We start from the raw sequence: 26,242 nt of genomic DNA on the forward strand, positions 1-26,242 counted from the left end.
AAGCTGGAAAGCTTGTCTGTTTCATCAAAGTAACTGATCCAATGAAAGATCTGACCCCTCCCCTCCCCTCCCCCGCCTTGTCTCTCTAAGGGGCACTAGCAATATTTTATAGAATCATAGAACTGGAAGGGACCTGGTGAAGTCATCTAGTCCAGTCCCCTGCACTCAAGGCAGGACTAAGTATTATCTAGACCATCCCTGACAGGTGTTTGTCCAACCTGCTCTTAAAAATCCCCAATGATGGAGATTCCACAACCTCCCTAGGCAAATGCTTAACCACTCTTCCAGTTAGGAAGATTTTCCTAATGTCCAACCTAAACCTCCCTTGCTGCAATTTAAGCCCATTGCTACGTCTCCTATCCTCAGAGGTTAAGAAGAACAATTCTTCTCCTTCCCCCTCGTAACAACCTGTTATGTAATTGAAAACTGTTCTCATGTCCCCTCTCAGTCTTCTCTTCTCCAGACTAAACAAACCCAATTTTTTCAATCTTCCCTCATAGGTCATGTTTTCTAGGCCTTTCATCATTTTTGTTGCTCTTTTCCGGACTGTCTCCAATTTGTTCACATCTTTCCTGAAATGTGGTGCCCAGAACTGGACACAATACTCGAGTTGAGGCCTAAACAGCGCGGAGTAGAGCAGAAGAATTACTTCTCGTGTCTTGCTTACAACACTCCTGTTAATACATCCCAGAATGATGTTCACTTTTTTTGCAATAGTGTTACACTGTTGACTCATATTATGGCAGGTTCTCGACTCTATTTCATTCCCTTTGTGCCTCTCATGCAGCAGAAGCCTCCCTCAAGTCTCCAGCTAGAGCAGGGCTGGGATCGCTGGTTCCTGTGCCCTCCTTTACCCTGTGGTGCAGGGGGCATGTTAGCTATGAGGACAGGGCATGGCTGCTGATGGGGCAGAGAATCAGGCAGTGGTCCTCCTTCTCTCCCTCCAGGGTGGCAGGGCCGACCCACAACATTTTGGCACCAGAGGTGGGGAGCTCACATGATGCCCCCATGCCCCCTCGCTTGGGTCAAAACTTTGAAAGGTCTTGGCAACTGTTACAGGAAGTGTTAGAAGTATGCACAGAGCAGCAAAGGCATTTGGAAAGAGGGTGGTCATCTTATTTCTGCACATATATTCCCGAACAGCCTTTGGAGTTGATCCTGCTGAAATGTATCTTGAAAGGTCTCTCAATTCATCACCTAAATCACTCGCATCAATATCGCACATGTCATCATGTGTCAACACTGTCTCTAGTGCCCTGCATTGCTGGTGTAGGTCTTCTTCAGGTATAGTGAGGAGTTTTGGAATATCATACAACATCCCAAATATACTGCTGTGTTCCTTGAGCTGCATGAAACGTTCTTCAACTGACTGTATTGCACAATCTAGCACCTGGTTAAAGAATTAAACTTTGAATTGTTGTTTGGGGTCTCTTATGGGATTATCCCGTGCCTCAATCAAAATGTCTTCTTCTTCGGTGACTCTTGTATTCTTGAATGGGTGGGAAAATAGCTTCAGTGTGAAGTTCCTCTGCCAGCTTCTGTGCACTCTTCAGAACGTTTTGAAATCCCTCATCTGACCGGTAAGGCTGTAGGTATGACTTTGCTTTGTCCAGTTGTTCCATTGCTCCAGATATAGCAAGGTCAACACCTTGGAGTCTCTTGCTTACAACATTTATTTCAAACAGTAGGTCATGCCACAACACTAAGCCACACAGAAATTTGAAGTTATGTACGTTTCTGGTGATTCCATTTCCCTCTGCCACTGTTCTCCCACAAACAGATCCTGTCATAGCATTATCCTCCATAATGGCAACTATGGCATCATCTATCTTCCCAATCTGGTGTTTGATAGGCTTTATCGCCTCCACTCGACTTTCCCATCATGTGGCACCCAGTGGTTTCAATGTCAAAGAGGATGTTCCCAGAGGTTGCTTCAAAATTTGCCATCGATGAGTTGATGCAGAGAAAAATACATAGATGCTTTGAATTGCATTGAAAAATTCAGCAGCCTCACTAGAAGCTGATGTTGCATCACTGACCAACAAGTTCGATGAATGAGAACTGCATGGGACAAAAAAAGCTCAAGGGTTTAACTCTCGGATCCGTGTCTGCACTTCCTCTGGTCTTTCCTCTCATGTTGGCACCATTATCATAGCCCTGTCAGCTATCGCAATTCCCGTATCTTCCAGCTTTTTAAGAAGCACATTTGTCATACCAGCTCCTGGAGTATCATCAATGTCAATAAATTCTAGAAAATGCTCTCTGACAGTCACCATTGCAGGGACATTTTCACTAGGTTCTGTTGTTGTTACAAAACGCACCAGTAAAGTCATTTGTTCTGTAGGGCTGATGTCAGGTGTGCAGTCCAGAATAACAGGGTAATATCTTGCTGACTTCAGATCTCCCACAATCTTCTGTTTGACTTTTGTTGCCAGTAACTGTGTGATCTCATTTTGGATTGTTTTTCCAAGGTAGTGGTGTGTGTACATTTCTTGGGTGGTGACTCTTCTTAGATGCTCCTGGAGTACAGCATCAAACTCAGCCATCAGCTCCACAATTTTAAGGAAGTTTCCATTGTTTGGCACATACAGCTGATCTGAAGTGCCACGCAGAGCTAGGTTTCGGGAAGCAAGCATTCTCACAATGGCAATGAGCCTTTTGAGAACATTTTGCCAATAAAGAGACTCTGATGCAATCTTCTCTTGATGCTGATCATCTATGGTGCCCTTTAACCTTAGTCTCATCTCAAGCTCTTTCCACCTATGGAATGCTCTCTGGTGATTTGCTGCCTTCTCATGACATGCCAGATTTCTAGCCAGATTTTTCCAGTCCTTTGTTCCTGCAGAACCCAATGTGGCTGGAACATTAGACTGGAAGAGTTTGCCACAAAAACAGTATTCAGCATTCTGGGTTTTTGAGTACATAAGCCATGGCCTCTCTACTTTTTCACCATTGGGGATTTCACGCCAGTAATGTGTTGGATGGAAACTTCTATTTTTATTGTCTTTGGGAAACATGAAGTTTTTCACTGCTGTGGCCCATGCAGTACAAGGAAGTCCCTCAGACTACTTCTTAAGTGGGTCCACAGTCCTGGATCATCTAGACTTAAGGAACTAAACTCAGCAGCAGCTGTTTCTTGTGCCTCTACCACACTCTTCTCTGATCTACACTGTTCTTCAGGAATGTGCAGGGTTACATCCCTTTGAGATGGAGATATGGATGCTGCAGTCGCTGCCAGGTCATTGCACTCTGACTAACTGGAAGATCAGGCATCTCCTCACCACTCACATCCTCACTGGGGCCGGAAGGCTCACGGTGAACATTTGTGTCTGTGTATCTCAGGAGAGCTCCTTCCTGCTTAGATAGAAAAGCTTCTTTTGCTTGCTTTCTTTTTCTGAATGCTGCCCCAGAGGGGCATTTTCTTCTTTCACTCATGACTGCTGTTCTGTGCCAGCTAGAGTGGCTCTCAACACTCAATTGAAGGGGACAAATAAGCAGGCTGGTAGCAGGGCCTGAGTGAGGGAAGGTATCAGCATCCTAAGGGCCTAACTGGCTCCTACTACTTCAGTTGACTGCCTGTTCTCCTCAAGGGGGTTCAGGGAAGCAGCAGGAAACAGGAAGCCCCCTGAGAAGCTGGTGTTAACCAGTCCAGGCTCCTGGGGGTGCTGGAGAGGTACATAAGAGGCTCCTCCTCCTCTCTCTCCCTGCAGCTCCTGCTGCTTTCTGTTATTCCCTCTCACCTTTTCTCTTGCCTGCCTGTGATGTCTCTTGTGCCCTCCTTCCTCCAGCCCAGCACTCCACCATCTCTGTGCATCTAGAGCAGAGAGAATACAGATGCACCAGCAGCAGACACTATTTTCTACACTCTGGGTCCTAGTGGCACCCCCCAGAGTCTGGCACCTGAGTTCACCTCATGGTAAGGCCAGCCCTGCAGGGCGGCCCTGGGCCGTTCTCGGGGCTCACAAAAAGCTAGTCAAGCTCCTACCAACATGAGCTAACCATTCCTAGCAATTAACATACTTGATTAATGCCACTCGGTTGTCTCTCGGCAGAGCTTATGGTGCTGGTTTTGACCTACAAAGCCTGGGAGCTGGAGAAAACCCTCTCTCCCCATGCTACACTACTGCCGCTGAGATCAGCCAAGTGGAGGGGCACCACCATGGCCTTTGTCGCTGGGAGAAAGGTTTGCTGGTGGGGCCTTCTCCACAAAGACCCCTTGGCTCTGGAACTTTCTCCCCATACCTCTGACCTCCAGAGCATGGTTTCAAACCCGAGGTGAGAAGGGTGTTCTGGGTGCAAAGTGATGGGGGATATTTTGCTGCTCTTCTTACTGGCTGGTGTGTTAGTGTACGCTGGTGTGAAACACTGCTGGGTTCTTCCATGGGCCATATGTTGGTTTGTTGTTAGGGCACCTAGGGCTCATGTACAGGCACTTCTTGTCATTGAAATCAGAAGACCCAATACAAATGCCGAGCTCAGTTAGAAATGTGAAGGCTCCAAGGAGTTCTGGTACTGGAGGTGCCGGTCTTCGGCTAAGCTATTCAACCGAAATGTGGTTTGCGCTATGGAGTGAAATGGAAAGCCCGCCCGACAGGTGTTTGGTCTGTGTTTAAATGAGGAGACAGCTGTCACCCAGGTGCCTGCACTCATGGATTCTTTTGCCCAGATATCAGCACAGATGGACCTGCAATCACTGTCTCCTGGTCATGTGGCTGCTGGCCCTGTTTGGAGCACGCAGCCACCCCGCTACCTGTATGTAATGAGATGCTTTGTAGTGCGCTTGGGTGCCGGATCATGTGCACGGAGCCAGGGAAATACAAACGGGCGTGGCTACCAAGTCACTCTGGCAGCAAGGTGGGAACGGAACAATGCATTTGAAGGCGTTTGATGCTCGTTTAAACATTTGGCCTTGAAATTCCTCAGTGAACTCAAAACGCTTGAGGCTAGAGTTACAAAAGGACTTAGGCGCTTAACTGCCACTTTAGGTGCACAAAACCCTGCTCAGCTGCCACCAAACCTGTCGGTGCCCACACTCACTCGGCACCTACATCTCTGTAGTACAAATCCTAGGCGCCTCTGATCTCACGTGCAGCAGCCCCATGCCGGGTGTCCAGGTGCCTGAGTCCCAGAGCACTGCATGAACTGGCATGTCTAACTCGCCTGCGCAGCCCAATCCAGCCTGTGGGCTCAGAGCTTGCCCTATAGGTGAGCTTACATTGAAGGGTAGGAGGAGAAGGCTCACCCTCATAACCATTAGCCTAGTGGTTAGGGTACTCACCTGAGATGGGGGAGACCCTGGTTCAAGTCCCTGCTCTGCTTGAGGGGACAAGGGGATTTGAACAGGAGTTTTCTAGCTCTCAGGTGAGAGTGCTCATCAGTGGGCTATGGGGTATTCTGATGTGGGACTCCTTCCGTCTTGCCTGCAGAAGTGTGGATAAATAACTAGCGAAGTCACTGGGAACAGGCAGGATCTCCCAGGTGAGTGCTCTAAGTACCAGGCTACGGCATCACGCACGTGATGGCGCTCTCTTTGGTCCAATGGTTCTCTGAGACCAGCCTGTCTCCCTTAGGGGGCAGGGCCTATTACACCCTTCTCTCGTCAGCATCTCCCAGTCAGGTTGGGTGAGTCCACACGCTGGCTTTTGTGGATCCCATTCTAAGGTGCCTCTCCCACCCTGGTCAGTGACCTGGGAGCCCAAGCGCTCAGCTCAGCCTTTGTGAATCCCAGGGCGTTTGGAGGCCCCCTAAAGTTCGGTGGTGTGATGCTCAGTGCTGCCATTTCTTTGGGAATCTAGCCCCGGAGGTTCAGACTCTTTTATGGGATAGATTCCAGTGCAAGGGACGGGGGAAGGCGCAGGGACCTCTGCCTGTTTTGCACACTTTTCCAGGAGGCAGCCAGAATCCTGCTGCTTGCCTGCTCACAGCACAAGGTGTGAGGTAATGTTACTGTACTAGCAGTGCTGTGCACCAAATGGAGATGTGATGGGAGGGGCTGGGCCACTGCCCCACCCTCTTCCTGCTCATAGATTGAGGCCAGTGCTGGAAGAAGCACCTACTGCATCCCTTCAACTAATGAGTGTAGCTCCGGCATGAACCTCCTCACCAACCCACAGGCATCGCACCTGTGTCTGTTATGTGTCGGAGGAATACCTCTAGCAACTGCCACTCTCTGCAGAGCACATGCACACACACACCTGACTACAGCGGTGGCTTAAATAGCTAGACCATGAGGTGTTATAGCTGCTGTAGAATCAGAAATACCTACATGTGCATTCCTCCCCAACTGAGCGTATCAAATTGCAGTGGGTGCCGTGTGCAGCACTACAGGAGAAAACATGGACACATCTGCCTAACACATTTGTGGCATCAGGAGCAATGCTGACCACACCCGCTAAGCTCAGCTCGGACGGGAGCATTACAAGCAGACTGGTTGAACAGTAGGTGCTAGCCCAGTAGCACGGTTCCTGAGGAAGAATAAAGGAAACCTGGCACGTGTGTGTTTATAGATGTGCGTTTGTGAGAGACAGAGAGAGAGTGGGGAAGAGCAGGAGCTCATATGGAAAAGTAATATATTTCCCATGTGTTACAATGCAAACATGAATTGCAGAGATATTGTAGCTGGTTTTTATCCTGGTATTTTATACACATGTAATATATTAAATATGTGCTATACATTTTGTAAAGTATAAAGTTGTTATTTATGGAAAATATATAATTTTCCCCACATGGGAAATAGGATAGCGATACAAAGACAAAATTGTGAAAGCAGAAAGCAGGGCTGGCAGGGCCGCCTGGGGGGGGGAAGGCAAGTGGGGCAATTTGCCCCAGGCTCTGGGCCCCACAGGGGCCCCCATGAGAGTTTTTCGGGCCCCTGGAGTGGGGTCCTTCACTCACTCCAGGGGCCCCGGAAAACTCTCGTGGGGCCCAGGCTCCCGGAGCTTCTTCCGCTCCGGGTCTTCAGCGGCAATTCAGTGGCGGGGGGTCCTTCCGCTCCAGGACCCACAGCCGAAGTTCCCCGAAGACCCGTGGTGGGGGGGTCCTTCCGCCCTGGAACCTACCGCCGAAGTGCCGGGTCTTCGGCGGCAATTCGGCAGCGGGGGCCCAGGCTCCCTGAATCCTCTGGGTGGCCCTGAGGGCTGGACCTGAAGAACAATAGGTAAGAACCCAGGACCCACCCATGGCAGATTTGTCCAGAAAAGTGGGCTGGAGATGTATGGGTTTTTTCATATTACAAGAGGTAAATTAATCTTAGGGAGAAATGGAATCATTTTGCAACAGGAATACCTTCCGTTTATAAAAAGCATTGGGGAATTCAAAACCTCTCAAGCAATGCATCAATCAATGGGGATCTGTAAACAAAACAGATCAGAAGGTTTTGTGGACGATCCCAGATTTTTCAGACACAATGGAAAGAGCGGAAGGGGATGAAAAGCCCAGGATTAGCCCAGAAGCTCATCCGGGGAACCCGGGGAGAAAAACAGAGTCAGAAGTCAGAGCTCGTTGGTAGCAGAGCTGCACAGATATTTATTGAATACAAACAATGGCAAACACAGCAGGCTCACAGAGCTTTGAGCTTCCTGAGCTAAGTCCAAAATTCACTATGGGCTATTGTCTTAAGAATACTTGTAGAGGTCCCTGTGGCTTTGAATTGGATATCACTATATCCCCCACCCACCCCACTCCCAATTACTTCTGAGTTAAAAAATAAGACTGGATTTTTTTTTCTTCTTTCGTTAGTAATAAAAAGGGCTTGTTTGGACCCTGCCATGTTGGAAAGAATATATTGTGTGGGGGAACCAATGGGGACTCATGGGTGTATTCATTGGCTCCTGCACATCCTGCTTCCAAAATTACATGGGGTAAACCATGCCACATTCTCTGGACATGGATTCGAGGTTTAAAAGGTGAGCCGGGACAAGCAAAATGAAAAATGGACATTTCAATGGGATAATTGTGAGCAGAGTATTTCAAAGCAAGCACAGCTCTAGCTGGCATCATAAATCATACACTACAGTAAATGCTGTTAAAATGTCAAAATAAAACATTAAAATAGCTAAGCTAAACTGACACCAGAGACCAAGCCTTCTTCTGAAGTCTCACCAATGGAAACCCCCCAAAAGGTAGTCAAAGTAATTAACACTGGACTTTGAAAACATGGACAGGCCTGGGACCATAAATAAAGAGATCAGGAGCACAGTATGGAATATATAAAGAAACTGTGTGTGTGTGTGTGTGTGTGTGTGTGTGTGTGTGTGTGTGTGTGTGTGTGTGTGTGTGTGTGTGTGTGTGTTAGTAAAGAAAAAGTATCTATGGAGGTAAATGGGAAGGCAGTAAAAATACAGATTGTACAAGCCAGGTGAAGTGTCATTGGCTCGAGAGGGTCAGGTGATGCAGAATGAAGGATGATGGGTAGAAATTAGAGTGCGCCCATTCCAGTGACCTCAGACGTCAGCCTAGAATAGACAAAGGGGAAAGGGGAGAGATAAAAACAAACAGCAGGATTAGAAAAGAAAATGAAGATTTTGTGGCATACTCACAAGTCCTCTTTTCCGCTGTCTCCTACTCACTCTTCCCTTTCTGCAAGTGCAACCTGCCAGCTAAAGTGTTCATTCACCAGCCTGGGAGTGACACCTCAGTCAAGACTGCATTTTAAAATGGGTCTAAACTGGAAGCAATAATATCTGCTGGTCTCCAAGAGCAGGTGGCCAATCAGTGAAATTTCCCACAAGGTTAGTTTTATGCCCATTGAAATGTCAAGGTAGCCTCTTTGGTTTCTTTCCATAAACTTTTAGTGGAAAGTCTCTGAACTGGGACTCCAGATGGCTGCTTTCCTTGGCACCCCTGCTTTCATTGTTGACCAACATCTCTTAAAAAAGATGGTCAATCTACACAAAGTGCAGTAGAAAGGTGACCCTTGAGATCTCGTCCAGTGTGTGTGTGGGGGGGGGGGTCAAAAAAAAAGAGAGAGAGGTTGGACTAGGGTGATTTTTCGACATAATTCACATAATGAATTGAAGTTTATGGCACTGTGCATACAAGCCTGATATATATGATCCTGGGCACATGCAAGCCTGATTAGTTGGTGAGGAGGGACCTTGAGATCACCCAGGCCTGACTGATTGGCTGGGCACACAAAAATCATTTCCTGTCGGGAATTATCAGTGATTATCCTACAGTGCACGAGAACTCATGCACAGATGCTGACAGATAAAATATTTTCCTTCAGCAGCTGCACTTGTACTGTCACAAAGGTCTGCATCCCCCACACCTATGAACCATTACAAACCTTGGAAATGAACGCACACCGACTCCATTGTGAAGCAGCAAGGGTTGCTACCCACACAGCACACTTGACATAAGCCCACAACAACATGGAGATGAAAAGTTAAGCCACCTAACAGTACATACCCTCTACTCCGAGGTGCGTACTTTGCCACTATCATATCTCTTGTACACCACAGACCCCACAACCTTAACTCTGCCCCCCTGGATGCTAGCCTTCCAGCACCCCCTTTTGCATATGACCCTTTGCCAAACTACCCTCTCACAACACAAACAACTACCATGCCCAAAAACCTCCACCCACAACTACTAGTGTTGGGGGGGGAAATAATCTGGTAAAGAGTGTGTGTAGAAGGACATAAGAAGGGGGCAGAATTAAGGTTGCACTATGTGTCCTGTGATGTACAGATCCATTAAGTGGCTTAACTTTTCATTTCCTTGCTTTTGTGAGTTTGTGTCCAGGTGTAGTGTGTTCGTAGCAACCCTAACTGCATCATAACAAAGGAGTTTATATATTACATTTCCTTTTGGTCTTTTCACATTGCCATAGATTTTAAAAAGTTGGGAGAAAATGATTTATTAACAATTTTGCTACATCCCAACTCCATCTCTTTCTCTGTGCTATTTGCAGCTGGAATTCAGATTGCCTAATAGTTATTATTAATAACAGCCCCACCTGCAAAGAAAGGAGAGTTTGTTTAAAGAGGCACTTAAAGTTAAAAGAAAGTTCTATGCCAGCAACTCAGACATGGTTTTCAAATGTGGCTTTGCAGCTAGGGAAGGACAGACATTTCATAGGAGGCTTTAGGCAGTGTGCTAGTCTCTGCTCAAGGGAGACCTGGGACTTGACCAACAGAGGTGCTACAGGTCAGAATGCAGGTGCTGCAGCACAGCAGAGTGGGAAGGAGGGTTTAGGACAGAAGGGCAGAGGTTGGGACAGGTCAGAACTGAGGTTAGTTGGCACAGCCTCCATTATGGCAAGAATGCTCCACAGACCCTGCTTGCACTATACCTGAACTAGCCAGTGCGATCAGTCCCTCGCCTGGATGAGCACCAAAGTCATGAAGTTACTAAGAGAAGAGCACTTCTCGGGGGGCATTCTTACTGCAGGTTCATCCTGACAGTGTGATGGGGCAGGTGGAGAAGGTAATAAATGTGACGGGTAAATGCTAAAATCCCAATGACCTCTCATGATTGGCTGGCATGATACAGACTCTGCCCTGTGTGGAAAGATTTGATAGTTAACCTAGCTGTATGAACTCCTTCTGCAACTGGTCCCTTTCTAATGTTAATGTGATGCATTGTTCAAGGAGCTCCTAAATAGAAAACTATCACATTTCCTGTGAGGTCCGGTCTACTCTCGCCACCTGTGCATTTGTACGCAGACACAAAAAGTCTGACTAAATCCAGCCCCCTCCCCTTTTCCTCCTCGAGACTCAGTTACAGCTTGCACTCTGGGATAAACTCAACCAACCACACCCAATTACAGCCCTCTTAAAAAACATGTTTTACTCAATGGTCCATACTTGCACGTTCACGTTTGCACGACTAGGCTTTGCTCAGTGCATCCTTGCCCCCCAGTGAACCATAGACACTGTTATGACTCCAGTTTGGGTCAATGTTAATAGTGAACATTCACCATCAGTTCAGCTACTAATTATCTTCATGAAATCTTCGGTCTCAAATGTATCGCATGTGTGCTATTATTACAAGAAAATAAACAGGCGGTTTCATTTTTTTTATTTATTGGTCTAATTTGTTTGAAAGAGGAAGACATTTCTGAGTCTTGGAAACACATAAAAGAGGCACCTGGGACTTAACATTTAGCATTTGTTGTTCTTTATATTTTTGTCACGTGGACAAAGGGGCTAAATGAACTGTTTTCGAATTACGCCCTCTCCCCCAAAACAGATAACTTCCCTCGCCCTGGCTGAGAACTCGCCATGCTTTTGAGGGAAAATAATATTACACCCTAATTATAAACTCCTGCCAATGAGGGTACAACTATAGAGATGTTAACAGCCCCATAACTAGAGCAACACATAAGCTGTGGCCCTGAGTTCTAACACTGAGAAAATGGCTGAGTTGTCATTAGGAAGGTTTTCCTGGGAGAAAGGCCCAAATCGATGATATAATATTCCCACTCACTTTGAATATCATCAAACAATAAAATCACCAGTGTGTTCACTTCATGCAGTGCCCTGAAACCTAATGAAATCACTCCCATGAAAGTAATGCTTGGAGTATACGTTACTGTCTGAGTTTTGTATGACTTATTCTATTGGCCTCTCTCTTTACAGGGAGGTCATGAGACTGCGGTGGATGAATGTGGCCTTGATTCGCACATCTCACCTGGCGTTGATGAGGTACTGGGCAAGGCTGATGTTAGCTGGGGTTCCTGTGATGGTAATTTGACGTTCCGATGAGCCTTCTGTGGCATTGGCGATTTTGATCTGCGCTCCAGACATCTGTCGAATTTCATTGATTTTGGTCCCTTGGCGTCCGATTATGCAGCCTATTAGCTAGAAAAAAGTATGGAGGGAATTTCTTAAAGCAGATCCTGAGGCAGGAACTTGCAGGATGCAAGCATGATCACACGGTGAGGTTCATAGGGGTTGTCAGACAACTCATCATGTCTGCTAAAGGATGTGAGTGACTTTAATGCTCATGAAGGCAAGAGACTAAAAGCACTGGTTTAAGCCATAGGTAATATGAGCAATTTCCTGCCCAAAGCTCTGCCATTGTGAGTTCATCCCGACCTGCAATAGCCTGGTGCTATTTCAGTCCTTTGGTTCTTTTGAGCAGAGACTGCTAGTTGTACTGTGATTATGCCAACTAGTGCTGAGGGCTAAGATACAGACATATAGCACTAAGTCACCAAACTCATTTTCAGTGGTGTCCTCAGCTGGTTGGAACGTACCAGAGGTGAAAGGCTATCTATCTGCATTGTGATTTTAATGTGTGGGAGAGTTACGGAGTTTAAAATGATGGGTTACTGAACTTCTGCCAAATCACCAAAGACATCATCTGCTTCTGCCTTCTCCTTCACTTTCTTTTAATGAGAGTAGCTACCCTTCGAATCAGCATGAACGGGTCTCTCCTGTCCCTGACACCTTCCTGGGTCAGTCTGCCTCTCCACATTGAGTCAATCCCATGATAAGCAGATCCTAGAGGTCTCGATCTAAACAGGTCTGAAGTGGCCTGAGCTCACAAAGGTGAATGTCAGAGAGAAGGTGGCGGTATTTATTTTTGTGCTAGTGAAAGATAGCAGGTTGACAGCACTAGAGCCTGACATTCTCTATTCCCAGAGAAGATACATTACAGACATATGCTTCACACAGTTCCTCAGCCCTTTTCTGGAAAGGTCAGCTATAGGGATGAGAAGGTCGGTCAGGTCTCCATTCCCATGCACTTGATAATGTCTCACATCAGACTGCCCTCAACGGTTAGGTGTTTACAGAAGGAATACCAGTCTACTTATGACAGCAGTGAGATCACAAACTTCCTTTGCATAGGCCCCCAAGGGAGAAATTTATCAACAGTAAGAGGAAAGAATAGATAAACAAAATGAGGGGGAAAACTGAGAACCAGGAAAGTGAGAGGAGGATTTCTGAATGTTGCTGGGTTATTTTTCAAGAAAATCAAAACACTGCCAGAGTGGTTACTTTAAGGTACAGAAGTAAGGAAAGCGTGTCTATCTCCAGAGCTGCACCACTGTGTTCGAAGCAATCAAAGAGAGCTAACTAACTTTGGGCCTGAGAAGTGGTGGTGAGGTATGCCAAGGAGATTTGCAGTGACCTGGTCACATTAAATATTCAGTTTTTCTGCCTTTCATCAATGGCATTCCCTCAGACTTGGTGAATGACATGAGAAACAGACAGAGGGCAAGATTAGGAAACTCAAAATGGTGACACTTTACTGAAGCTCTGCTCACATTCCTGCAGTACCTGAATTTCATTGTTTCAGTGCTGAACATTGTAGCAGAAACAGTTAATGGCCTCATTGGGCTTCAGAGCTAATGCATCATTGAGCTAACTAGGCATTGTTCACACCTGGTAAAGTGACTGCTGTAGCCTACCTGTAGATTTCACAGGACAACACTGTGTATATTCATTAGAGCTCTCAAGCGATTAAAAACATTAATTGCGATTAATCACACTTTTAAACAATAATAGAATACCATTTATGTAAATCATTTTGGATGTTTTCTACATTTTCAAATATATTGATTTCAATTACAACACAGGATACAAATTGTACAGTGCTCACTTTATATTTATTTTTGATTGCAAATATTTGCACTGTAAAAAATGAAAAGAAATTGTATTTTTCAATTCACCTAATTCAAGTACTGTAGTGCAATCTCTTTATCATGAAAGTTGAACTTAGAAATGTAGAATTATGTACAAAAAAACTGCACTCAAAAATAAAACAATGTAAAACTTTAGAGCCTACAAGTCCACTCAGTCCTACTTCTTGTTCAGCCAATTGTTCAGACAAACAAGTTTGATTACAATTTGCAAGCGATAATGCTGTCCGCTTCTTGTTTACAATGTCCCCGGAAAGTGAGAACAGGCATTCCCATGGCACTGTTGTAGCCGGCGTTGCAAGATATTTATGTGCCAGATGCGCTAAAGATTCATATCTCTTCATGCATCAACCACCATTCCAGAAGATGTGTCTATGCTGATGACAGATTCTGCTTGATAACGATCCAAAGCAGTACATATAGACACATGTTCATTTTCATAATCTGAGTCAGATGCCACCAGCAGATGGCTGATTTTCTTTTTTGGTGGTTCGGTTTCTGTAGTTTCTGCATTGGAGTGTTGCTCTTTTAAGACTTCTGAAAGCATGCTCCACACCTCGTCCCTCTCAGATTTTGGACAGCACATCAGATTCTTAAACCTTGGAGTGAGTGCTGTAGCTGTTTTTAGAAATCTCACATTGGTATCTTCTTTGCCTTTTGTCAAATCTGCAGTGAAAGTTCTTGAAACAAACATGTACTGGGTCATCATCCGAGACTGCTATAACATGAAATATATGGCAGAATGCAGGTAAAACAGAGCAGAAGACATACAATTTTCCCCCAAGGAGTTCAGTCACAAATTTAATTGAGCATTATCAGCATGGAAGCATGTCCTCTGGAATGGTGATCATGAAGAGGCATACAAATGTTTAACATATCTGGCACATAAATACCTTGCAATGCCGGCTACAAAAGTGCCATGCCAATACCTGTTCTCACTTTCAGGTGACATTGTAAACAAGAAGCGGGCAGCATTATCTCCTGTAAACGTAAACAAACTTGTTTGTCTAAGTGATTGGCTGAACAAGAAGTAGGACTGAGTGGACGTGTAGGCTGTAAAGTTTTACATTGTTCCATTTTTGAGTGCAGTTACATAACCAAAAACAATTCTACATTTGTAAGTTGCACTTTCATGATAAAGTGATTGCACTACAGTACTTGTATGAGATGAATTGAAAAATACTATTTCTTTTATCATTTTTACAGTGCAAATAATAATATAAAGTGAGCACTGTACACTTTGTATTCTGTGCTGTAATTGAAATCAATCTATTTGAAAATGTAGAAAAAATCTAAAAAGATTTAATAAATTTCAATTGGTATTCTATTGTTTAATGATGCGATTAATTTTTTTGAGTTAATTACGTGAGTTAACTGTGATTAACAGACGGCCCTAATATTCATATTTCGAAAGTTAACCTTACAACCATGAGGACTGAACACTTTTTAAAGCTGAAGTGCTGGTATAGTATTTCACTGTCTCAGCTCCACCCGAACTCTGAATGCAAACACTGAATCATTCATTGACAGCAAAGTTAATTCTAGCCTGCAGGTGGTTCACTGAGATCAGCAGTTGAGGTATAGGTTGCACGGCTTTCCACAGAATGCAAGGATTTTCCTTACAATATAACCCCACTCTGGCATTTTGATCTAGTCCTGTATAAAGAATCCAGGACTGGATGCAACTACCAGGTCAGTCACAAAGTTATGAACACAAAGCTTCGATGTGTTATGATGCAGCTTGGAATTTGCAGTATTTGAAGAAAACTGCAAATATTCCCCTCATAGTCACCTGGGAGTGCAGGGTCTGGCTCATTTCCAGCTGAATGGCACTAATACATTTCTCACTAACACCACCCACATTTTTTCCTATTGGAAATTTGTAGTCAAATTCAGAGTCAATTGCCTCAGGTGTGGAGTCCAGTAAGTTCAGAGGTAAGAGAAGTCCCCTGTTACTGCGTGGGTATGCTGCTGTTCTAAATGTTATCAGTTCTCAGTCCAGGAGTATTTGCTCAAAGCACGTTCAACCCCTGAACCTCTTCAGGACCAACACTGATAATTGTGCTGAAGATGTCAATAGTGTGTATACTTGGTAAAATGAGTCTTGATCAACTAATGGAGGAACAAAGTTCTCCCACCTCATTCCAGTTAGGACCTGAAATTAGAATTGAACGGAGCTCCTGGATTTTATCCACTCACAGCGTCCCTCCATACCCAGCCAAGCTGAAACTGCTCAGCGGAGTCATACAATTAGAAGAAAACAGGTAGGTCACTTACCACTGGAGTCCTTTCCCCTCCTCAGGAGGCTCCTTAGGACAAGTGTCCCATCAGGAGGTGAGGTGACACATTTTCAGTAGTTCTCAATAATTACTCCTACCCCCCTGCCCCAATTCCTCTCTCTCGCTCTCGCTCTATCTGTATGGGGATCAGAAACAGCCTATGACACTGAGCAACCCAATAGACTCTCCACTACAATTCTCAAGAAATATGGGGCTAGAGCCTCAGCTGGTGTAAACTGACCTAGCTTCACTGCTTTCAACAGGACTTAAGTTAAGCTTGAGCTTCCGTCCTTTGCTGACTTGGGGTCAAAGTAGACAACAAAGTTGTTATAGGGAAACAGTATCTGTTTAAAAATACGCTTATCTTAAAGATTAAGAAATCAGATTTTACCTTATACCAATTTTTAAGCCTCAATTTTCCGAATGGGCCCAACAAGGGCCTCTAAGATTTGCACTCCCTACAGAGGTGAAAGTGGTCCGGTATGGGCCGGTACGGCGTACCAGTAAGAAGTGGCTGCCGGTACAGGCCCGTACACAGCTGATGTTAAAGCGCTGCCCCTTTTGCCCCTCCCTCTCCCACAGGGCCACCAAAGGGGGAGGGGGGCAAAAGGGGCAGCTGCCCCGGGGCCCAGCGATTTAAAATCGCCACCGGAGCCCTGGGCGGCGCGGGCCAGCTAGTGCAGAAGGGCTGGCCAGAGGAGGTTGACCCCAAACCCCACCCCTTCCACCTAGGCCCCGCCCCTTCCACCCGAGGCCGGGCCCCTGTATCAGTAAGCCTTTTATGTTACTTTCTCCCTGACTCCCTGTCAATTGTGTGTGCAAATTATAGTATTTGCAAGAGCCAACAGGATTTGTGTGTACAATCAATTAGCTGTCTAACTCCTTGATTCGATGTATGTCAGTCTCATTTGTGTGTGCACATTCTATTTGGGCATGCAAATTTAAGTTCACTTTCAAGAAATTTGCCTTGAAATTCTGTAGTTCATTCAAATGGCAGCTGTGCTCCCTCTGTCACAATCTGTATAACTGGTGACAGCTTCTTAGAAGAATGTTTATTCTTCTTTTATCACATTGAAGACACGGTAATAGATCTTACAATGATTTGCTCCACTTTGCAATTAGATTTAGTATACGAATGCCGCTTCTATTACAGTGCAGATTTCCTCTTATTGCCGACTCCTCAGTAAGTGGAGGAGAATGGCTGCTGAGGGGGGATGATTAGGAAAGGGAATCCTCACTGGTAACCTATGTTATGTCTCCTTCCTCTTCTGTGGCCCTATAGTACATAATACTAGCATTACCAATGGAGCAATATGAAGTGGGGGTAAGTGAAGAAGGTGAACAGAGTTATCCCGGTGAGAGAAGGTGGCACAGAGAACATTAGGTCACTAGAATTCCTCTTTAAAATCTCACAGGAGGCTCCTCCACCAACGAAATGCTTCTTAGCTCGGAACACTAGGAGCCAACCATAGAGATAATTATAACATCACTTCATACAACATCATTCATCTAACAGGATGGGGCACCATATCCTGGAATGCAGAGACTCTGAAAAGGACATGGGGTCCTGGTGGAAAACCTGCTGATGTGGAAAACCTGTGTGATGCTGCAAAAAGGGCAAACATGATTCTAAGATGTATAAGCAGAAGACCATCGGACAGCAGTACGCAGTTGAGACTATTACTGGATATTGTGTCCAGTTCTGGTGTCCACACTTCAGAAAGAATGTTGACCAATTAGAAATGGTTCAGAAAGAATACAAGAATGATGTGAGGTCTGGAAAAGCTGCCTTATCGTGAGTGACTAAAGGAGCTCAATCTATTTCGTTCATCCAAGAGAATATAAGTACATCCATGAGGAGAAGGATCTGACCATAGAGGGCTCTTTAATCTACTAAGAGACGAAGGCATAACAATGGCTGGAAACCAATTCAGACTAGGGACAAGGGAATACTTTTCAACAGTGAGGGTAATTGCCACTGGAACAATGTACCAATGGATGTGATGCATTGTCCATCATTTGAAGTATTTAAATTGAGATTGGATGTCTCTCTAAAGGATCTGTTCTAGATCAACCACAAGCTACTAGGTCTTATGCAGGAATCACAGGGTGACTTTCTCTGGCCTGTGTTACACAGGAGCTCAGACTTGGTGATCCTGACAGTCCTCTCTGGCCTTAAAATAAAAATCTATGAATCTGCTAATCTCCAAGCATTACTGGAGAACATCTTACTACATACCCCCAAAAGGCCCAATCCCACAACTGAGAAGGAAGACTGTGCTGGGTAAAAAAAAATGACCTAGTTTAGAGGAGAAGTGAAGGCAGCTATAAAAAATTAAAAAAATAATATATAACAAATGGAAGAAAGGGGAACTTGATAGTAATGAATATAAATCAGCAGTTATAAATTTTCTACAACTCCTAAGGGAAGCAAAGGAACACAAGGAAAAGTCTATGGCCAGCATAGTTCAGGCCAATAAGAAAGAGTTTTTCAAATAGGAACAAAAAGAATCCTAACAATGGTATTGGTCCTTTACCAGATGGAAATGGTAGAATTGTCAGTAGTAATGCAGATAAGGCAGAGGTTCAATCAATATTTCTGTTCCTTATTTGGAGAAAAAACAGATTATAAAGTCTGATCATATGGTGATGATAACACTCTTTCCATTCCATTAGTATCCCTGGAGGATGTTAAACAGAACTACTAAAGTTAGACATTTTTAAATCAGCAGGTACATATAACTTGCACCCATGAGTTTTAACAGAGCTGGCCAAGGAGCTGCTGGACCATTGATATTGATTTTCAATAAGTCTTGGATCACCAGAAGACTGGAAGAAAGCTAATGTCGTGCCAATATTTAAAAAGGGTGAATGGGGTGGTCCAGGTAATTATAGGCCTGTCAGCCTGACATCAATTGTGTGAGAGATAATGGAGTGGCTGATATGGGACTTGGTTAATAAAGAATTAAAGGAGGAGACTGTAATTAATGCAAATCAACATGGTTTTATGGAAAATAGATCCTGTCAGACTAACCTCATATCTTTTCTTATGAGATTACAAGTTTGGTTGATAAAGGTAATAGTGTTAATGTAAGATATTCTGGCTTCTGTCAGGCATTTGGCTTGGTATCACATGACATTTTGATTGGTATAAAACTAATATGGTATGCATTAAATGGATTTAAAAGCTGGTCACTATAAATGAGAAATAGTCATTGAGCGGGTCTGTTTCCGGTGGGATACCACACAGATCAGTTCTTGGCCCTGTGCTATTTACCCTCTTTATCAAACAACTGGAAGAAAACATAGAATCATCACTGATAAAGTTTGCAGATGACACAAAGATTGGGGGAGGGGTAAATAACGAAGAGGACAGGTCACTGACACAGAGCGATCTGGATCGCTTGGTAAGCTGGGCACAAGCAAACACTATGTGTTTTAATATGGCTAAATGTCAATGTGTACATCTGGGAACAAAGAATGTAGGACACAGTTACAGGATGGGAGACGATCCTGGGAAGCAGAGACTCTGAAAAGGATATGGGGGTCATGGTAGATAATCAGCTGGACATGAGCTTCCAATGTGATGCTGTGGCCAAAGGGACTAATGCAATCCTTGGATGCATAAACAAGGGAATCTCGAGTAGATATAGAGAGGATACTTTACCTCTGTATTGGCACTGGTGCGACCACCGCTGCCATACTGTGTCCAGTGCTGGTGTCCACAATTCAACAAGGATGATGATAAATTGGAGAGGATTCAGAGAAGCGCCACAAGAATGATGTAAATTTAAGAAACATTCCTTTTAGTGACAAATTCCAGGAGCTCAATCTATTTAGCTTAACAAAGAGAAGGTTAAGGGGTGACTTGATCACGGTCTACACGTATCTACATGGGGGAAAATATTTAATAATGGGCTCTTCAATCTAGCAGAGAAAAGGTCTAACACGATCCAATGGCTGGAAGCTGAAGCCAGACAAATTCAGACTGCAAATAAAGCATAAAGTTTTGACTGTGAGGCTAATTAACCATTGGAACATCTTACCGAGGATCGTGGTGGATTCTCAGTCACAGGCCATTTTAAAATCAAGATTGACTGTTTTTCTCAAAGGTCTGTCCGAGGAATTGGGGAAATTCTCTGGCCTGTGCTATACACGAGGTCAGACTAGATGATAATAACAGTCCCTTCTGGCCTTGGAATCTATGAATGATGCAAATATTAACAACAGTTATGAATCATCCCTGTGAGGTAGGTCTTGTGTCTTGCACTGCCCAGTTTGCTTAGACTGCCATTGTGTTATCTGTTTTATAGGCATGGTTTTGTTCACCAGATGTTCACCATATGAACGTCTACAATTCCTGTGATAATTTCCCTATATCTGAACTATTGGTGATGAAACTTCCCAAACTGGAAATGGAGATTTATCTGCTGGGGCTCAAGTGATGGTTTTGGTGTCCCTCAGGAATACCTTAAAGGTGTTCTGCTCCTCCAGGATATTTGTCAAGACCCTTGAAGGTTCTGTCTCCCTCCTGACTGGAGACGGATGCTACATATCCAAAAGAAATGCAGGATTGGCCTCATCTACATGTGCTACAGGAACAAAGAACCCTAATTTAGAGACCAAGTTTCAGGGCTGATATTTTAAGCTTGTGAAGTTGAAGTGTGCATGAAAGAGGTCTTTTGCATATGTGGCTGCAAAGTGTAGCTTGCTTTCATATTAGAACAGTTATCAGCTAGCCATAAAGCACCAAGGACAATGGTGTTTCTTTCATTCAGGTCTGGTATATTAATCGCTTTTGCAAAAACCCAGGAGGTGATGGGGAATGTTTGTTGACTGCTTCTGGACTCTCTGTTCTGCCACAACTCAAGATTTCCTGTTTTTCACCTGAAAAGAATCAAATTGAGATGGAAGCCTCCTGATTTGGGGATTTTGTTTTGATTTTAAAATAATGTTTTGATAAGCAGAGCAGTTCTGAAATTAACCTTCTTCTAGGATCAAAGAAAATACTTCGCTCCCTTGCACTTCCTTGACTCTCCCCACCCTGCCTAACACAACTGACAAGGAGTGCCCATGAGTGTATTGAATTATCATTAGTCAAACAGAATTTCCAAACCCTAGGGCATGGATCCCTTGACTTCTGGCACTGATTTCTTCTGTAATACAAGGAAAGCTATTCAACATCTGCTAAAAAGAGTTGTTAGGCTATTTGCCTTACGCTATGGAAGGGCATGTGAGCCCTTTTTCTCCGGGTGAAGATAAATTAAGGGATTTGAAAGCTTTCCAAACAGACTTCTCTATTTTCTTGGTCAAAATTATTTTGGACACCAAGAGGTAAAAAAAAAAAGATATTTTAGCATACTGGAGGAGAAAGCAGCTGTAGAGATTCAGCAGGCTGTCAATGTCTGACAAAAGCTGTGTGAGAACAAGTTTAGTTTCCAGCGATTGCAAGTCCCAAGTCATTGAAGTACTATATAGTAGTTTGTACATCGCCTTCACAGAGAGCAATAATTTATCAGAGACTAGATCCTTCTGCAAATAGTTGCTCCAATCTTCACAAAAATGCTTTAACAATCTCTACATTCACGTTTCCAATACCGAGACGACCCAACTATCTGAACCTTTGGGAATCAAGGCACAGGAAAGCACCTAATTTCCCAAGAGGATTTTTCTAAGAACATAAGAACGGCCATATTGGGTCCATCTAGCCCAGTAGCCTGTCTTCTGACAGTGGCCAATGCCAGGTGCTTCAGAGGGAATGAACAAAATAGGAAATTATTTGGTGATCTATTCCCTGTAATCCAGTTCCAGCTTCTGGCCGTCGGAAGTTTAGGGACACTCAGAGCATGGGGTTGCGTCCCAGACCATCTTGGCTAATAGCCATCGATGGACCCATCCTCCAGGAACTTATCCAGTTCTTTTTTTAACCCAGTTATTTGGCCTTCACAACATCCCCTGACAACTAGCTCCACAGGTTGACTGTGCGTTGTGTGAAGTACTGCCTTATGTTAGTGTTAATCCCTCTGCCTATTAATTTAATTTGTGTGTTATGTGAAGAGGTAAATAACATTTCCCTGTTCACTTCCGCCCTACCATTCACAATTTTGTAGACTTTGACCATATCCCTCCTTAGTTGTCTCTTTTCTAAGATTAAAAAGACTCAGATGGTTTATCTCCCCTTATAGGGAAGCTGTTCCATACCCCTAAATCATTTTGTTGCTCTTCTCTGTACCTTTTCCATTTCTAATGTATCCTTTTTGAGATGGTGTGACCAGAACTGCATGCAATATTCAAGGTATGGGTGCACCATAGATTTATATAGTGGCATTATATATTATCTGACTTATCTATCCCTTTCCTAATGGAACCTAACGTTCTGTTAGGTTTTTTTGACTGCCACTGCACACTGAGTGGATGTTTTCAGAGAACGATCAACAGTGACTTCAAGATCTTTTTCTTGAGTGGTAACAGCTAATTTAGACCCCATCATTTTATATGTATAGTTGGGATTATGTTTTCCAATGTGCATTACTATTCATAGATTATAGGACTGGAAGGGACCTCGAGAGGTCATCGAGTCCAGTCCCCTGCCCGCATGGCAGGACCAAATACTGTCTAGACCTATGCACTTATCAACACTGAATTTCATGTGCCATTTTATCGTTCAGTCACCAGTTTTGTGAGATCCCTTTGTAACTCTTCATAGTCTGCTTTGGACTTCACTATCTAGAATAATTTTGTATCATCTGCAAATTTGCCACATCACTCTTTGCCCCTTTCTCCAGAGGTGAACCAGAGGAATAAGTGTCCTGTGACTAGCTATGTCATCTATGCTACCCTCCATCCTACTCACAGCGAAAGCTTGTCAAGGTGCAAAAAGCTTTGAGAATTTTTGGCTTCCCTGACCCTGGGCTGCCTGGGGACCAAAATGCCCTGGACGGCATGTAGAGCAGCCTCAGGGCTGCTTTAAAATATGCTGCCTGCAGTGGTCCTACAGAAACCAGTGTGACAATCCAGGATCCATTAAGTGCCATGTGCTCTCCCTCTTTCATCCCTGTCCCTAACACTCTTCAACTTTTCGGGTGGGAGGAGCCAGTAGCATATTGCTGGCTATGCCCATGGAGCTCCACCTGAGAATTCCCCTTGGAATCCTTGGGTTTTCCATTGGCACAGCTTTGTGCCTCAGCTGGGGCAGAGTCTAGCCCTTAAATGCTTCATTTCTGTCAATATTTGAGCATGTGAGTTTGACATTTACTTTATACTAACATACCAGTAACACATGACAGCTCAGATGCTGTCAGAACAACCCTGGGTACGTGCATCCATAGACAATCTGCATGAATATTTATAAAAATATACATTCTATTTCCCTGCACCTGCTGAGGAACTTCGATCGTCTCATACTCTTCCTCCACACACCGGCCAATTTTTTCCTAAATTGGGATTTCCCTTTCTCTGTATAATCAAGATTAAATTATAGTTAATCCCTTTCCAGATCTTCTTACAATAAATTAAACAGATTAAACTGGCACTCAGCAGAGAGAACAAGGATTGAGTGGGCAGCTACGTCACAGAGGTCCACATGGCTAAGGCGCATTGGTGGGACAATGAAAAGAGTCTACTCCTGCTGTACTGGTCATGGAATATTAGACGACTTCATTCTCTAGGGCTGTCAACCAGGCATATTTCATGAGCATTAAATTCACTTTAAAGAAAAGACATAGTCATAGATTTTAAACTAGCAAAGACCAAAAAAAGGGGAGAGCCAGATTGACCCATTCTTAACTTTCTTTGTTTTATTCTGTGCATTAAGTCTCGTAATCATACTAAATGTTTTTGACACAATACTGTCAAACCACATGGCTGGGCTCAAAGAACCGGCTGCTATAAAGCTATTTAACTGATTTATTTGTAGCTTTCGTATATATCCTGGTACAGAGAGAGTTCAAAGATGCTATACTCACATCATTGGGAATGGTGAGTTCATGAGTACTGGCCGGGGGACTGGCATCCAAACCTGAGCATATGCAAGGGAAAATGATTATAGCTTGCAGAGAAAGCACTGTGTATTGTCTGGTATTTTACCAAAATAGCAGACGTTACAAATGTTCCGTACTCCTTCAGGGTCAGGAGGGTAAGCGGACAACACATTCTGGTATAATGACAAGGAACAAAATTACTAACAACACTCCTGCAACTGGTTACCACTGTTCTTCTGGGACCCTGAAACCTCCGAGTTGGTTCTCATTAGGAGGTTCACAGCTTCCAGTCTAAAAGCCCGTGACTGTAGGTGCCTTCCCATCACTTTGTCTTCCTTCCAAAAAAAAGGAGGAAGAGCTCCTTGCTATTGCCAGCTGGTCCGTGCTTCCTTTCCTTTATTTTAACACTTGAACAATCCCTAGATTACTGCAAACCACTGTGCAAAATTACAGACCCACCTGGGAAATGCTGAAATAGGTTAAGCAAGCAACATTCTGTATTGCTTGAAGTCTGCCAATGAGAAATAAGAGATGCATTTTGTGTGGGGAAGTCTGTAAGTAAGCACTGGATAGTGAGAAATCACATGGCCCATAGCGTATTAGAGGTAGTAAATGCCTTGTAGGATGAATGCTTTATCATCATGGTGATGACATCAAGGGGTAAGTAGTATACACACTACAAACCTCTCTGATCACATGATACAGCAGAATATGCTTAAGGAAACAGTCATGGAGAAGAGGTACAAGATAGAGGTACAAGAATGGTCTTTGTTAGGACATGTGGCAGTGCTACATCACATGATATCATATGTCTGCATGTCCTTCTGGCAGCAGTCTTCACCAGTGGTTTACGAATGATATTGAAAGTGGAATACTGTGTCACAATGCATCAGATAATACAGGCTGAGAGTGGAAGTTCTTCATGTGTACTCGTTTGTGGTCCGCAATGCAATTCCGGGAGTCCAAGCACCACAGATTTACACTCAAAGACCCAAAATATGAAACATGAACTGACTCACTGACTTCAATACCCATCGTGCTCTTCCACCATAGGAAAAGCAAGACATCCAGTTTTAGAGCCTGCATCATTATTCAACCAGATAGAAACATGTGGTATCTAGTGAGCGATATGTATAGAGACATATCTTTCCTTTCAGTTTCCCTAAAGAGATAAAGAACACTTTCCATTAATATGGAAAGTGGAGGAGTCAGGGGACAAATCTATGCAGCTTGAAATGTAATCAATCAGCATTTCATAATGTTCTCAGTACAGGACCAAGCATATGTCACCAATAGTTTCTCTAAATAAGATGATTACATCTTCACTCACTGCTGAAATAGTGACATTCATATCCCTATTTGCAGCACTGGGAGAGTGAAGCTGTCTGGTAGCCAATGTGAATTTACAGTTACTCACAAAAACTGTAATCATTATACAGAATAAACTACCAGGGAAAGAATTTAAGGCAAAGAATATAAATGAGACACCCAGGTTTGTGTCTGGAGAAATAGGGGATTAAGAGCATGAAGAAAAAGCACACGGAATATAGGATTAAAATGAAACAAAAGAAAAGGCAGGTATGTTAAGGCCAGATGGCCTTCACTGTTGCTAAAATGCCTCATGTTTTATCATTTCCCCCAATTAACAGCAATGAATCCAGTTGCTTACAGTGTCACTATGAAAAAACACAGCAGCATTATTGAACTCTATCCCGCAAGTCACAAAATGAAATTACCCCAGAATTGCTGCTGCATGTCCTGTGGTATTTTGAAGTTGCTCCAAAAGGAATATATAAACAATACAAGTAATGTTCTAGCGTTGCTATCCTTCAGTTCCACCAACGTTTTCTGTACTGCTAAAGAGAATTTCCCATCTAATTTTGCTGATAACAACAGAGTACATTTAGAAAATGAATGACTCAATTATAGATGCTGGAACTAGGGGTCCGGGGGGGAGAGGGGGACTGCCACACCACCTGGCTTGAAGTGGTTTCCATTATATATAGGGTCTACAGTTTGGTTCAATGGCTCTCAGCACCCCACTATACAAATTGCTCCACCACCCCTGGAACCAACAAGCTACATTTCTGTTGGTATCATTGTGTTTTAAGAATTCAAAACAGAACAATCATAGTTTACAGTATTAAGTCCATAACAAAGATTGACGTTGCATTAATAATACAATGAAGAGTGAATATATGGAAAATTTCTTAAAAGAAATGTGATGTGTTGCCATTTTCCTTAGCATGCCAGAGTTGACATGATGCAAAGTACTTCTCACCAAGACCGAAATCTATGAACATATTACAAAATAAAGCTTTAAGTTTAAATAAGCATTTCGGAGACTACTCCTGGAAATAACTATATCAAATTGCTTTGCTTTGCTAGAAGAT

General features: G+C 43.8%; 1 protein-coding gene across 1 annotated transcript in view; it reads right to left on the minus strand.

Annotated features, from left to right (window-relative positions):
• Positions 1-8,289: 8,289 nt before the first annotated feature.
• PCBP3 (poly(rC) binding protein 3) overlaps positions 8,290-26,242 on the minus strand; it is a 111,248-nt gene continuing 93,295 nt past the window's right edge. The window contains exons 12-14 of the mRNA XM_054044196.1: positions 23,835-23,887; positions 11,635-11,804; positions 8,290-8,453 (exon numbers count right to left, since the gene is read on the minus strand). Coding sequence (XP_053900171.1) covers positions 8,417-8,453; positions 11,635-11,804; positions 23,835-23,887 — 260 coding nt within the window. The 3' untranslated portion in view covers positions 8,290-8,416. The remainder of the gene's footprint in view (positions 8,454-11,634; positions 11,805-23,834; positions 23,888-26,242) is intronic.

This window comes from Malaclemys terrapin, chromosome 11 (assembly GCF_027887155.1).
Source record: "Malaclemys terrapin pileata isolate rMalTer1 chromosome 11, rMalTer1.hap1, whole genome shotgun sequence".
Taxonomy (NCBI): domain Eukaryota; kingdom Metazoa; phylum Chordata; order Testudines; family Emydidae; genus Malaclemys; species Malaclemys terrapin.